The sequence below is a fragment of the Corythoichthys intestinalis genome, chromosome 16 (assembly GCF_030265065.1).
Source record: "Corythoichthys intestinalis isolate RoL2023-P3 chromosome 16, ASM3026506v1, whole genome shotgun sequence".
Taxonomy (NCBI): Eukaryota; Metazoa; Chordata; class Actinopteri; order Syngnathiformes; family Syngnathidae; genus Corythoichthys; species Corythoichthys intestinalis.
Genome location: NC_080410.1, coordinates 45,605,437 through 45,621,677, shown reverse-complemented (window position 1 = coordinate 45,621,677; position 16,241 = coordinate 45,605,437). Strand labels below are relative to the sequence as shown.

Here is a 16,241-nt window from a genome sequence, read left to right as displayed (position 1 = left end):
CTGTACGTAGTCTATAGCCTGAGAATAGTTAAAAATACAGACTTTTCAAGTCTGATTAAGTATTGATTGAAAGTGAATTTGAAATTTTAGTTTTAGTGTCATATTATAATACTGCAACGTGTGTTTTCTTCCTTTGTACACTAAATAGAGCAGAAAACGTGATGCCATGCGAACAACATGATAAAGGACTGGCAGGGAATTGAAAGAAAAACGTGTGGGCGGCCCGCAAATGTACGCCGAGAAGACTGGAGGAGGACGAGGCGTTCACGGGTTATGGGAAAATACTCAACACCTTCTCAAATTGCACTTTTTTTGTGTGCGTTTCAGAAAAGTTACATAATATTTATTTAAAATTTTGGAATTTTATTTGAACTCTGACAAATTCCCGAGTTTGATATCTCTATTTAAAGCCGTTTGTTGAAGCAAATGCGAAAACCGAGTATCCATGAAGGCACCGTCGTGCTGTCAGCTGTACATCGAGAAGGAAGGTGAGTTGAGTTGCAGTAGGATTACGACCGTGCGACATCGTTCCTCCGCTTCATAGCTCCCCATTTCCCTGTTCAGTTTGCCCTTATTCCCCCCACAGTTTTCACGTGGATACACGTTCGGAGGAAAGCTCTTTTATGGTCCTGGCCGAAGATTGCACGATGTCTCGCACCGACGAGGTTCACCGAGTGACGGAAAATGTCTACAAGGTAAGGTGCTGCTAATGAATAAAGTTTGACACACTTTAGTTCAGGTGCAAAATCTTGCTTTTTAACCGAACTCAACTTGTCTCCACTGTTGGTTAAGTGTTTGACTACTCGGCAATTGATTAATGGACCGACTTTCCCCCCCTACGCAAACACACACTCTGAGTCAAATCCATTTGATAATGAAGGCCCATGTCCCTATCCACTCATTATAATTCCCTCACCTGTCCACCAACAAATTCCAAAGCGCTACATTTCAGTGGCTTTCCCTCCAACTGCTCACCTTTGCTTAAATGGGAGACATTCCAGGAGTTCAAGTGAAGGTTGGGCCTCTTTCTGGCCGTCTCTGTTGCAACAAGTAAACATTTGCCCCACGGCCATTTCATCATTCAAACCTGTTCTGCATACAAAAAAGCCTGTGGAAACTCATCTAGCTTTTTAGGAGATGGTAACAAAGCAATCTGTCATGTGAACATTACAGCTTCTTTATGATAGCCACAATTACATGTCAAATATATTTTAGTTGCTTAATGCAGTGCATCTCAATTATTGTCTATTACGGCCACCTACTGTCTGCCGCCACTGTAAATAGTATCTTTTGCTGTGTTGTAACAGATTACTTGAAAAAGTAATTGAATTATTGATTACGCTTCAAAAAAAGTAATCTAGTTACCTGACTGATTACTTGATATTCAGTGGCGGTTCTAGGATTTTTCTGAAACAGGGGCCAAGAAGGGGCTCCATGTAACTCTCAGGGAACAAGTGTTGCTGCCATCTTTGTCCAGTGTTTGTTTCGGGCAACAAGGCAGTATGCACATTAGGGGTGTGACAAAATATCGAAATGGTGATATATCGTGATACTTTGTATCCCAAAAGGTTATCGGTATGCTCATGCAAGAATCGAGATATCATTTTAAAACGGTGTCAATGTCTTTTTAAAAAAAAAAAAAAAAAAAAAAGGAAACAACAAGTTGCTACCACAACCTTCCACCATACTAACTAGAGCTGGGAATCTTTAGGCACCTAATGATTTGATTACGATTATGATTCAGAGGCTCCAATTCGATTATAAAACGATTATTGATGCACCCCCCTCCTTTTTTTTTTGTTTTTGTTTTAAATTTATTTATTTATTTATTTATTTATTTATTTATTTTTTAATGTGTAGTTCCAAAATTGTTCAAAAATCCACTCAGGCTAAACCAAACTACTATTTCAGTATTAAGTTAACATATAACAGTAAACAAATATACAAAAATAACAGTCAATAAAATACTCCAGTCCCCATTCTGTATCAGCAACTTTAAACTACATTCAATTAATTTAATGTTGTGAATCAACTGTTACAGTTGTTAAAATTGCTCCCGTTATTCCATAATTTCCTTTCTGTCTACTTTTGTCAAAGTTTTAAAACTATTTCATCATTTAAAGATAGATTCAAGACAAGATTCTGCCGATTTAGGAGTATTTTAGATAAAAAGTTAATTAGGTTCACTCCAACAGAGCCTTCTAGTGAAGTCACTGCTTTAAGATGGCGGCTGTTTACGGAAAGTCTGTCATTTCGCATCTCGGTTCAATAATACATGTTCTAACACAGCCGTCGTCTGTCATTTTGCATCTAGTTCTACATATATATGATATCTACTGTAGCCGTATATTTGTAGCAACTAGCAACTGGGCGTTGTTTGTAGCGGCTGTCGGCCCGAGTCAGGTATGATTTAAAAAAAATTTTTTTTACCTGGCGGCATGAGTTGAACATGATATTTATTCTCGGTCCGTTCTTCATTGCGTCCCAAAGACCGCGCTGACTGTGTTTTACTTCCGTTTTACCTGGTATAATTCAATAATCGGAATTTGGATGTTTGTGAATCGTTCTCGAATCTTCCACGGCCGAATCGCGAATAATCTAAGAATCGGAAATTTCGCACGCCTCTAATACTAACCATAATAGTGTCTCAGTTAACTCTAAAGCTGCCTTGACGGTGCTCGACACCCAATCCATTTAGACTGTGAATGTTCGTTCATTCGAAACCAAAGCATTCTCTTGCTGTTCATTTTAGGGCATTTCCAGGTCATTTCCTGTTTAGTTTGAGTCACTGCCTATTCATTTGGGTGATTCCCAGGTCTGTAACACAAAATGAACAGGAAGTGACCCATAAAATACCCCCAAAATCAACAGGACGTAACTGAAAATCAACAGGTAAATGACCTTAAATGACACAAAATTACCTCATTGCCTGGCATTGGCTGCTACTGACAGCCATAGACGTTCCATCCGTTTGAAGTAGGAGGGATGAACGAATGTTCATTCGCTGCCACCTTCCCAGTTCAAATGGATTGGATGTCTACTAGTGATAAACTCATTCCAATTCATAGCAGAAGCTTGTTTTCCTGTGTATTAGTTGTTTTTAGAATATCCTAGAATGATTTCCTGACCAATGTATCGATAATCGTTGTAGCGCCATATCGTCAGATCGTTATTGTGAGCTTTGTATCGCAAACCGTATTATATCGTGAGGTACCAAGAGGTTCCCACTCCTAATGCACATTATCCTGCTACTAAATGTTGTAACAATTCGTACCGTATTGGCCCGAATATAAGACGGCCCTGATTATAAGACGACCCCCTCTTTTTCAAGACTGAAGTTTGAAAAAAAGTCTTTTGAACACCAAATTAATTTTTATACAGAAAATAATTACAGTACATCTGAAACAAATGATTATAACAATATATTTGAGAAAAACAGCATGTTATTTTGCCTAATTCTAGTCTTAATATCTGAACATTTAATTATGTAAAATGAAGTGCAATCACTTTCGTAAATGAATGGCTTCTGGTTTTTTAAATGTAAATAAACCGATCTATTGTGATAAAACCAAAAAATTGCAATAACTGCATTGACCATCAAAGTGAAGTCTAACTGTAACTGTGGTCTTGAAACAAATCTGAATAAGGAAAAACAATGCAATAATATAATGCAAACTGGTTAAACTTGAGAGTACCTGAGATCTATCATGACAGAACATCGCTTCAATGATATCTGGCGCCATCTAGCGTCGTGAATGGGTATAATGTCTAGACCGCAAATATAAGACGACCCCCACTTTTTCAGTCTTATTTCAATGCAAAAAACACAGTCTTATATTCGGGCCAATACAGTATTTAACAAGCATGGAAATCCCTCATCTTTCGGCACAATTCGACACTTTGAAGTCAAAAAGGGTGATCTAAGTGAATTGTGTAGATCCAAGGAGAAAATTTTTAAGGGGAGGGGGGTTCGGGAGATTTTTTTAATGTCGGACACTTGGTATGCAAGCGGGGAAAGCGGCACAAAACCAAAACAGCGCACCAGAGTGGCCAAAACATTTATTTATTTCAATGAAAAATAAAAGAGGGTACACTGTTGTGTCCTGTCTCTTCAATGCCAAGCTTGGCTGCACGTCAGCCGTGAATGAACACCTAAAGCGCTGTCACCCACTTGTAATTTTGGAAGACGACAAGAGCTGGCAGATTGTAAGTCCATCTAACTACCTAAAGACATGTTTTATTGAAGTTGCTAAGCCCGTCGCAATATGCAGTCAGTCCATTTATCGCATGGTAAATAAAAATCAGGGCGGTAATTTTCATGGCTGCTTTTTATAACCGCGTGCGTGCGTGCATATATCTGTGCGTGCGTGTTGATGGCATATGAGACTCCAGTTCCTCTGACGGATGTCTATTGGTCATCAACACGCCATAGAGTTAAAGTTCAGACATACAAAATAAGGAAGCACATCTATATTAAACACTGTAAATGTTGCTACATTGAGGCTAATGGGGAAAACAGACAACCTACTTTAGCCTTCTGTAAAACATCGGCAGTCTTCTCCAAAACGCAAACTTGCGGTTAAAAGGTGACACTTCAAACATGAAAAATAGCTGGTGAACAACATTTGCAAATGAAAAAAAAAAAAAAAAATGATTACTGACACCACATACAATGACAAAAAGAGTTGTTTTTTTTTTTTTTTTTTTGCGGAGTGTGAAGCTTACTGTTAGCGGTTTAAGGAACAGACTTCCGGTTAACATTTCAAAATAAACGCACGACATGTTCGTCATATAAATAACGGTTTCTGGAGTTAATCCCACATACTTCAGAATTTAGATTCTACGCTAAGAATAGCTTTAAAATGACACCCTTGATGAAAAATCTGATTGGCGATGATTATAATACTATTATATATAGTAGTATACTATAATATTAATGCTTGATATCTATTTTAAGAATTGTTTTGAATAATGTTGGAAAGGCAAAGTCAGTGTTCTGAATCTGTTTACATTCCATTCTTTTGCACTAGTTAATCCTATCAGCGTTTGACCTCATTGTTTATTTGTGATTTATTGTCCTTATTTACATATTTCTTTGTACTTTAATAAAGAATTTAAGTGTTCCAAAATGTTTTTGTGAATTAATAAGCGTCATTAAAAAATTTAATTGCTATGTTAGTAAAAAAAAAAAAAAAAAAACGGGGGGGGGGGGGGGGGAGGGGGATTATTAAATGAGTCCACTAATCGTAAAAATAGTCGCCTGACTAATCGGGAGAAAATTAGTCGTTTGGGACAGCTCTAGTTGTACTATGTACCAGAAGATATTTCCCCACACCCTTCTCACCTTTTTAACCCCTGACCCATTTTCATGCCTGATTTAATCATACGGTGTAAGTAAGGATCATTGCAATACATGGAAAAATAATTCTAATCACTGTTTTAAAAAGCAGTTTTAAACACAAAAAGCTGCATAAATACTGTATATAACAACAGACAACAACAGCAACATAACAAAATGAGAACAGCGGCACTTCAGGGGCCATTCAAATTAGAGGTGGGGCTAGTGCCCCTGTGGCCCCACCCCTAAAACCACTACTGGTAATATTGCAGTGTTGGTTCAAGACAGTACTATCAAGACCAATACTCACCAAGACCAAGAATTTGAATAGAATTTGATTTACGAGTCACTATGGAGACCGTAATTATCATTTTTCCATTCATAGGCTACCTTTGACATCGATAAACATCCAATCCATTTTCACTGGAAACGACGGGCAGTGATCATTCACTACAGTAGTAACAGGCATGCCTCAATTACCAACTTACAAGCAAAGATTTGATGTATGAGTGAGCTTTACTTGCTCCTCTTGCTGGATGGTGGCATTGAAAGTAATTAAAAAATGCAAGTTCAAAATGAAGTACGACTGCCTGGCATCCTCTATTGCCTAATTCAGAATATACAGGCAACAATAAGTCTGCAATTAATGACTGTAGTTAATCCTCCTCGTCCCACGAATAGCAGAACAGTAGCAATTTTAATTTCAAATTTCATTCTGATTCTCAAATAACACGGGAGTAGCCATTTTAATTAATGTGCTTCCCAAAAATGAGAACAAAGTATTCGAGAGCTTGAGACCTACTCCCAGGCATTTCTTAGAAAATTATTAAATTAACGTTTAGTGTACTTCATCCATTTAAATCATCATCATCATAAATACAATTGGGTAGAGTGACGTTTTTCCACATTTAAAGGAACATGTTAAGTGTTTGGAAGATGTTTTTGCTGGACCTGGTACAGATCAATTAAAGGTAAACATTGTATTGAAATGTAAGGCTTTTAGTAGGGCTGCAGAGATCGATTAAGTAATCGAATAATCTATCAATGACTTGGTTCGAATAATTGAGTAATTGGATTTGGAACATTTAATGTACTTCGAAACAAATTCTAGGAGATGTAAAATAAGTGTTTATGCCTGCAATAACATTTATTTTGGCTTGCTAAGATTGCACTTTCAAAATGGCTTTAAATGCGAATACAAAATAAAATTCCCGAGTGTTTTTTTTCTTTCTTTCAAATTATGCAGAATGGCACTTTCATTCATTTAAAAAATAAATTAAAATGTCTGAGCTTAGCCTTGAAGTACAACAAAAGAACAATTGGCTGACTTGCATGCAAAAGGCAGTTAGCTTAAATGCTATAAAATGCTAACTTTTTTTTTTTCAAATTATGCAGAATGGCGCTTTCATTCATTTAAAAATAAATTAAAATATCTAAGCTTAGCCTCGAAGTACAACAAAAGAACAATTGTCTAACTTGTATTGCAAAAGTCCGCAAGCTTAAATGCTAACTCCCCCCCCCCCCCCCCCCCCGCAATACTCTTAACAAATCATTCAAACCCATTCTCACAAAAGACGGATAAATATACCTCTAGATTACGAATGCATACACAATCATATTAGCGCAAACAAAAATTTACCTTATGTTAGTCTTAACAGGGAGCAACTGGATGCATCCATGTTAGATGAGTTGTGTCATATTGACTTAAAATCAATAAAACAAAATGCAAACACTTTCAAAACAAACCATTACAACGCCACTCTAATTAAACGAAGCCTTAAAGCAGCAAAATGTTATTCGAACCTTTTTTCCTAATCGAATTACTCGAGCTAATCAAGTAATCGGTTCAGCACTAGCTGTAAGTGTGAATAAACCCCCAAGTCACAATAGTAATATGAAAGACTACACCAATAGTAATTGGTGTCAATTTTCGTCATACTCCTGTCAAACTTCATGGTCATCAGCATAAGCGGAGTTTAAGAGGGAGCCAGGGCCCCCGGGTGGCCGAAAAGTGTCATTGCATGTTATTGACTTTCATATATATATATATATATATATATATATATATATATATACGTTGTAAAGCAATAAAGCCAACAACAAAAATGAATGAAATGAACAAAAAATATTTTTATAATGGGTAAAAATTATTTTTCAAACAGATCATGTGACTAGCACCTTAGACGGTCATTTGCTTTGCATATTATTTAAAAAAAAAAAAAAAAAAAAAAAAGAGAAGGGCAATTTATTTTTCAAATGATTTTTTTCTTCGTTTGAATTTTTTTTTTTTCTTTTGATTGAAGCAACTTTTTTGGGGATTGAATGATTTAGACACAAATGTCCTACCCATAATATGGCCTGAACACAAAAAGGATTGCTAAAATCAAAGAAAACGTTTTAAATGAAAAATTAAGTGTTCAAATGCAAATATTTGAGTCTCAAATATTTTTTCGTATTCAAAAACTTATTTTCTATGATTGAATTTTTTCTTTTGTTTTTTGATTAAAGTGATTTTTCGTTTGAAAATATATATTTTTTTGTTTGAAGCAACTTATTTTTTGATTGAATAATAAAGACACAAATGTCCTAGCCAAAATGTGGTGCAAACACAAAACATTACTTCAATTAAAAAAAAAAAAAATCAAAGAAAAATAGCTTTCAAATGCATTTTTTTGAGTTTCAAATTTATTTTTGCATTCAAACACATTTTTTGATCGAATAATGAAGACACAAATCTACCTCCATATGGCTCCGCCCAGGGGATACAATTTTTGACTGGGGTAACTACATTGGCACGACACCAGCGGGCGTACCATATTCAATGGATGACGGTCTTGGCGAAAAGTATAGCTGTCCTAAGCAGCCTGATTTAGAATTCCCCTCAAGAATGCTGGGAAAACAAAAAAATGCTCATTTTCAACTTAATATTATAAATATTCTTGTAAGTTAACTTTATTGCTAATACTGCGTTTTGGCGTCATCAACATGTTGTGCCCCCTCGGCCCAAAAGTTAAACTCCGCCTATAGTCATCAATCAGTTATATCGAAATAATTGTACGTGCGTATATGAATATATGGCAAGGAGAAGCTGAAGCTAAAGACGGGTGAGACTGCTAGCTGTCCTTCCGGGAGCCAACATGTTTGAGAAAAGAGGTCAGATGAGCCCAGAGTGATGGACCGCTGCCTCATTTTAGAGGCGTTGAGGGAATTGAGCCTACTATTTCTGTGCTCAGTCCATCCAACGGTCTAAACCCAACACCCTCCGTTTGTCCGAGCCCTTTATTCCGCTTGTAACCTTAAATATCCTAAGAGTCCAGAGGTTGCAAATCGGAGGAAAATAGGTGCGTTTAAGATCTTTCTTGCGGGCAGGGGGCTGACCTTGTCATCGCCTTTGACAGCTGTAGTGACGTGGGAGCTGACCCAGTGGCATCAAACAGTACAGTCATGACACGGTTTCACCCAAATATTAAAATCAGTGTTATTTTCGTCAACAATGTCGGTAATGGAAATATTTCATCGACGAAATTTTTTTTCATGATGATGTGATATCAAGATAAAAACGTGGCTTGGAAGACATGTTCACAATGCGTGACATTTTCATATTGTACGTGGAGTACATCAGCTTGCATTATAGCAGTGTTTGGGTCGTGTCACTCATGTGAGATTTGTTGCTCGTCTGTCGCGATGACAAATTTTAGTGGACGATATAGTGTCTCAAAAATTATTGCTGATATGATATATTATTGTAAGTTTTTTTAACCAGTTCAACCACTAATTTAGTGACAATAAATCCTAATAAATCACCCATTTAAAATGCGATAAATTGTTATCAGTAAAAAAAAAACAACTATATTAAACATAATAAATATTAAAAAAAAAAAAAAACACTGCATAATGAGTCATTTGAAAGCTAGCCAAGTGCAGGATATGAAATACGTAAGAAATCCAATGCCGTTTTTGTTCATCAAAAGTGTTTACGCAGTATTTGATCCAAAATGTCCGTTATCTTGTCCTGCAAAATGCACAAGTTATCAAATTTTAAGCCAAATATTGATTGCCAATCAAATTTTTCATAAACGATGTCATTTTAAAGCTATTCTTAGTGTAAAATCTGAAGTATGTGAGATTAACTCCAGAAATTGTTATTTATATGTTGAAAATTACATGCTTTTATTTTGAAATGTTCACTGAAAGTACGTTCGCCAAGCCGCTAACCGTAAGCTTTACATTCATGTAATGTAATTTGTCATGTACAGTGCCCTCCATAATTATTGGCACCCCTGGTTAAGATGTGTTTTTTAGCTTCTAATATTTTTTTTTTAAAATTCAAATAATATGGGACCTTAATGGAAAAAAAGAGAAAAATCCAACCTTCAAACAAGTGCATTTATTCGGTGGAGAAAAAAATCCCACATAAAGAAATAATTATTTGACATCAAATAATGTGTGTCACAATTATTAGCACCCCTGGTGTTAATACTATGTACAACCCCCTTTTACCAACAAAACAAGGTCTGGGGACTGAGATGGCCATGGGAGGAGCTTGATTTTGTGTCTGGTGAACCATTTCTGTGTAGATTTGGCCATATGTTTAGGGCCATTGTTTTGCTGAAAGACCCAGTGACGACCCATCTTCAGCTTTCGGGCACAGGGCAACAGATTTTGATTTAAAATGTCCTGGTATTTCAAAGCATTCATGATGCCATGCACTCTAACAAGGTTCCCAGGGCCTTTGGAAGCAAAACAGCCCCACAGCATCACTGGCCCACCCCCATACTTCACAGTGGGTATGAGGTGCTTTTCAGCATGCGCATCTTTCGTGGCACGCCAGACCCACTTATGCCCCTTTCCCACTGAAACTAGTGAGTCAACGCGCGTTTTTCCAAGCCGATGCAACCCACTAGAAATTGGCATTTGGCACCTTTCCCACTGACAAAAAAAAAAAGCCGTGTCTTTTTTTTTTTTCACCCGTCTAAAAAAAAAAAATGGCGCTATGGGTCCACTGTAGGGGGACACTGACATGAACATGTACTGACATGAAAAAAAAGATCTGTGAAATGAAATCACACATCAGAATTTCATGAGAGTACTTTGGTTCGACTCTTGGGGTAGTTTAGCATGCCTCAAATGTAGATGCTGTTATATCATCCCTACCAATGTTGAGACCAAACCCACATTTTTACATGGTCTTATTAATATGACGTATAATACACGTTTTTGGACAGTTATTTTCTATTTAGAGGTACTTAAGGGGTTAATTCCGACTGATGCAGAAATTCGGGTTACATTGCCAGCCTAGGAACGGAACTCGTTCGTAACCCGGGGACTACCCGAATATATTTTCTAGGCATGTTCCCAATCCGATCACCTGATCGGAAATCGGGGCCGATTGCGCCATTTTTTATTTTGTATTTTTTCTAAAAGGTTGGAAGGATGGGTTTTTTGGCTTAATTATTATTATTTTTTTTTTTATTTTATTTATTTAAGGGCTAAAAAGTAACAAACTTATCCAGAAATTCAATGGCATTGCCAAAAGAAACCCAAAAAATAAACATTTATACTCCGCAACACTCCCGGAAAAAGCAGAAGAGGAAATACTGTCAACATTATTGTAACATGTTTGGAGTTTTTGTTAAAAAAAACAAAATTGGGCGAAAAAAAATAACTTTTTCTCGGTATCAGCAGATTAGGTGACTCGGTCATGGGTGCAAAAAAAAAAAAGCAATGGAGTAGGGCTGCAGCTATCGAATATTTTAGTAATCGAGTATTCGACAGAAAATTCTATCGATTAATCGAGTAATCGGATAGAACATATTTTTTTAATATTAATTTTATATTATATTTCACGGAATATTGCACCATTTTCAGACAATCTCAGATGTGACTAGAAAAAAGAAAAAAAAAAAAAAAAAACACGGCTTTCACTTAAAAAGCTTGTAGATCTTATAAAAAGAAATCTTATTTCCTACCTAAAAATGTCATTATGCCTGATAATACACATCACTTAAAAGTTACTTTTTCCCATGTGTGTCAACTGAATTTCAATTTGTGTTAAGCTATTTTTAAGTTCTTGTTAATCAAGTTTTAAGTTAGTCTAAATTGTAAGTAAGTAGGGCTGCAACTATCGATTATTTTAGTAGTCAATTAATCGATTAACTAGTTACTTCGAATAATTGGGTAATCGGATAGGGGACATGAAAAATTCAAATACCTGAAATGAACCTCAAATGGTATGTTTAAAAAAAAAAAAAAAAAAAAAAAAACTGAAATGAGCCTTAAATGGTATATATAATATATATATATATATAAACTACCTTAAATGCTATAAAACTAACTTTTTATTAATTTTTTTAACAAAGCTCTTAACAATTGTTCAGACGCATATTCCACCCAAAAAAAAAAAAAAAAAAACAACTGCTAAATAAACCTATAAATTAAATTACAAATGCATTGAAAAAAACATTAGCTCAAATGAATGAAAAACTTGGCTTATGTTGGTCCTAACATGGAGCAGCTGGATTCACCTGTGTGAAATGAGGCAGACTAGAGGGCAGTGTATCCACCCAAATCAATAAAACTAAATGCAAACACTTTCAAAATAAACCTTTACAACGCCACTTTAATTAAACGAATACTCAAAGCAGCAAAATTTAATTCGAATATATATATATTTTTTAATCGAATACTCGAGTTAATCGATTAATCGTTGCAGCACTACAATGGAGAGATACCTAATATTTTCTGTCTGGTTACAATCCAAACCAGCAATTCATTGTCACCCTCACCAGTTCAAATGAATTGGGCATCATTGACATAAAATGCCTTCATTCATTTTTGTGCCATTTTCAAGTAGCAGCACAGAGACAAAAATGTTCGAGCCCCTAAAAAAATAATACTTGTGCTGTAGATTGAGTTTATTTTTTTAATGACCACTCTGACGTACTTGCAGAAGGAAAATGGAAAAGCTCGAATTTGGTTCCCTAAAGCAAAAACAAATATAGGTTGTTAAAAATACGCGTGGTGGCGCGTACGCAGCCTCCAGACTTTGCGTGAGTGCTTTTTCCACCAGCTGGCTTCTGCCTGGCCGGCCGTCTAGAAGAAGCGCAAGCCTCTTAACGGGCCTGCGGATGAAGTCTGAGCGCTTGACCCTGGCAGATTAATTGGGCCCGACCGGGAGAAGAATAGGATTGTGTTAGCTCCTCGGGTTAGCATTCTTCCGATTGACAAAGTGCAGGTATTCAAACACACCCAGGCAGGTAAGCGAATATCAAGGCGTGTCGCATCGAGATCAGCCCTCAGGACAACATAAATTTTTCCCATGCAGCCACTCCTAATGTCAACACAGTGTGGAACACCAAAGGTGATGCCAGTTTGTTGCGAAAGAGTAACAGAAGCTGCAATCCATGTAAAAATTATGGGAATGATTATCCTATTAGAATGGGAAATTTACTTTTCCGTCATAACACAAGTGACACAAACTGAGCTGAACGGGGTGCACATACCTTTAGTGCTGCAACGATTAATCGATTAACTCGAGTATTTGATAGGAAAAAAAATATTCTAATTAAATTTTGCTGCTTCGAGTATTCGTTTAATTAAAGTCACATTGTAATGGTTTAGTTTGAAAGTGTTTGCATTTAGTTTTATTGATTTGGGTGGATACACTTCCTTCTAGTCTGCCTCAATTCACATGGCTGAATCCAGATGCTCCCTGTTAAGACCAACATAAGCTAAATTTTGTTTGAGCAAATATTTTTTTTTTTTTTTTAATGCATTCGTAATTTAGTTTATGGGTATACTTAGCCTATTTTTGTGGGAATATGTGTCTGAACCATTTGTTAAGAGCATTGTAAAACGTTAGCATTTTATCGCATTTAAACTAGCGGACTTTTGCTCTGTAGGTTAGCCAATTGTTGTTTTGTTGTACATAGAGCCTCATTAATTTTTCATACTGTTTGAGGCTGAACTCATGTAATTTAATTTTTCATGTTCCTTATCCGATTACTCAATTATTCAAAGTAATGGTTTATCGATTAATCGACTACTAAAATAATCGATAGCTGCAGCCCTAGTATCAACGTACAGATTCCTTAGGTAGAACAGGGAATACAAGATGGGGGGGGCGGGGATCAAAGACTTAATAAGTATGATTGCAAATCTTCAGAAAATGTTGTGATTACAATATTGGCGGGGAGCCTGCCGGTGCACACCCATCATCTCTCGTCTGTACACGAAAAATTCATATTACGAAAAGTTTTTCGAAGTCGCACAATCTGGAGTGAACATCCTTGTATTTAATGTCCCGCGCCCAACAGCTAATCCTATTGCACACTGGATAATGAAGTTCCAACTCCTAACATCACAATCACGTTTGACTATATATTAGGGCTTCAAATAACCATTAGTTTCGTAATCGTTTAATTGGCTGATTAAGCGATTTATCGGATAAATGTCACTTTTTTCAATAACCGTATTTTCTGCACCGCAAGGCGCATCGGAGTGTAAGGCGTTCCTTGAATAAATGGCCTTTATTAAAATGTTTTTCATATATTGGGCGCACTGTGTTATAAGGTGCAGTAGTAGTTGTAGTAGTGGTTGGGATTGCATCATGTATCCAGTAGATGGAGCTGCGCTAAAGGGAATTTCATGCCATGATTAACTAGAGGTGGGAATCTTTTGGCACCTAACGATTCGATTACGATTCAGAGGCTCTGATTCGATTATGAATCGATTATTTATGTACGTATGTACATACGTATGTATGCTTTTGATGTTTTGTATATTAGTTCTAAAATTGTTCAAAAATCCTCTCCGCCTAAACCAAACATATTTCAGTATCAAGTTAACAGTTAAAAGCAGTAAATAAAATAGTCAAGTCCCCATTCTGTATCAGTAGCTTTAAACTACATGCAATTACGTTAATGTTGTGAATCAAGCATTAAAGTTGTTAAATTTCCTCCCATTATTCCATAGATTTCCTTGTCTACTTTCAACATGAAAATTATTGTGAATGAATGCTTAAAACCGTGAATTATTTACAGGTATGGACGTAAAACAGTCTCGATTCTTGGTTAAAAGCAAAAAAACGGGCAGTTAGCATTCATTTTACGTAAATATTGCCAACTGTGATGCTAGTCAGTAAGCAAATTAGCGGCCGCCATATGTAAACAAGGAGCTTTTTCCATTGAAAATTCTTGTGAATAAATGCTTAAATCCCTGAATTCTTTATAGATATGGACATAAAAGAGTTTCGATTCTTGGTTAAAAGAAAAAAAAAAAACGTGCAGTTGGCATTTATTTTACGTAAATATTGCGAACTATGGTGCTAGTCAGTAAGCGAATTAGCAGGCGCCATATGTAAACAAAGAGCTTTTTCCGTTGAAAATTATTGTGAATAAATTCTTATATCCCTGAATTCTTTATAGATATGGATGTAAAAGAGTTTCTATTTTTGGCTAAAAGAAAAAAAAACATACAGTTGGCATTTATTTTACGTAAATATTGCGAACTATGATGCTAGTCAGTAAGCAAATTAGCGGCTAGTCAGTAAGCAAATTAGCAGCCGCCATATGTAAACAAAGAGCTTTTTCCGTTGAAAATTATTGTGAATAAATGCTTAAATCCCTGAATCCTTTATAGATATGGACGTAAAACAGCCTCGATTCTCGTTAAAAACAAACGTGCAGTTAGCATTTATTTTACGTAAATATTGCGAACTATGATGCTAGTCAGTAAGCAAATTAGCGGCAGCCAAATGTAAACAAAGAGCTTTTTCCGTTGAAAATTCTTGTGAATAAATTCTTAAATCCCTGAATTCGTAAAATAGTCTCTATTCTTGGTTAAATGCAAAAAAACGGGCAGTTAGCATTTTTTTACGTAAAAATTGCGAAGTATAATGCCAATGCTATAGCGGCTAATTTCTCCCATTGATTTTTTTCCACAACGTTTTAAAATGCATGCATGGTACGAAAAATATAATAATTACCTGGAATCCTCGAACAAATCACTCCTGAGACAATCCTTCCTGTTTGTATGCAGTACAGCTTTTGTTTTTGTTTTTTTTTCCAACCTAAATCCGGCGTTAAATAGCCGCATGTGACTGACTAAATATAAATGAAGCGGAGTGTGGGACGGCCCATACGGGAAGGCGTGACGCAGTGAATGGGAAATGTGTCACGTCAATATGTTATGAAGTCTGTTATTAATTTCTAATCAAGTATGCAAAGTCATGCTAGCTATTTTGCTAATAAAGCTAGGCTGAGGGCTAACTTTAGCAGTAAATGTCCCCTCTGTAGTGTCCACTCTGTTATGTCCAAATGGCACCCTAGAAAATAAAAGACCAATGTGTCTCATACAGTATGGGCACAGAAATCTGAATTCGACTGCTGTGTGAACGGCAGGTCTAGATTTTCAAAAATAGGTCTTTGGTGATCAGCCAGAAAATTGCGATCGGTGCATTCCCAAATTAAAACAATTAAACGTATGATAAATTACTCATCATTCCTTGAGTGAACAAGTCCAAATGTAGTTGTGCAGCTAAAGCGTATTACAATCCCACGACACGGCTGTTCCCAACTTGCCGCTAGATAACGTTTTGTTTTGACATCCACGATCGCACTTTTTTCCTGAATGAGCCGACACCTCATGCATTCGCGCAGATAAAAAATGTAAAGAACTTGATGCCATGTGATAGTAATTGATCATGTTTCAGTTACATTGACGTTGCTGGGTTTACGCTACGATTTTTTGAAGCTGTGGTGGTGCTCTGCATAGGAGTCAGACAGCCTCACCATGTCGTGCCACGGCAATTTTTTTCCCCCCAAGTTTGTTTCCCCAAGGAGAACCATGGCAAAGATATATTTGAATTATTTCATTAGCTAGGCAAATTCTGTAGCTCTCAGCT

General features: G+C 36.4%; 1 protein-coding gene across 6 annotated transcripts in view; it reads left to right on the top strand.

The window, feature by feature from the left end:
• Positions 1 to 279: 279 nt before the first annotated feature.
• The window catches only part of baiap2a (BAR/IMD domain containing adaptor protein 2a), a 200,922-nt gene continuing 184,960 nt past the window's right edge, over positions 280 to 16,241 (top strand). For 3 of the 6 annotated variants that reach the window (XM_057817140.1, XM_057817141.1, XM_057817138.1), the window contains exons 1-2: positions 281 to 488; positions 587 to 695. In XM_057817140.1, the coding sequence (XP_057673123.1) occupies positions 427 to 488; positions 587 to 695 (171 nt within the window). In that variant the 5' untranslated portion in view covers positions 281 to 426. Of the gene's footprint in view, positions 489 to 586; positions 696 to 16,241 lie in introns of all 6 variants that reach the window. The other 3 variants (XM_057817137.1, XM_057817136.1, XM_057817139.1) reach the window with 2 other exon arrangements.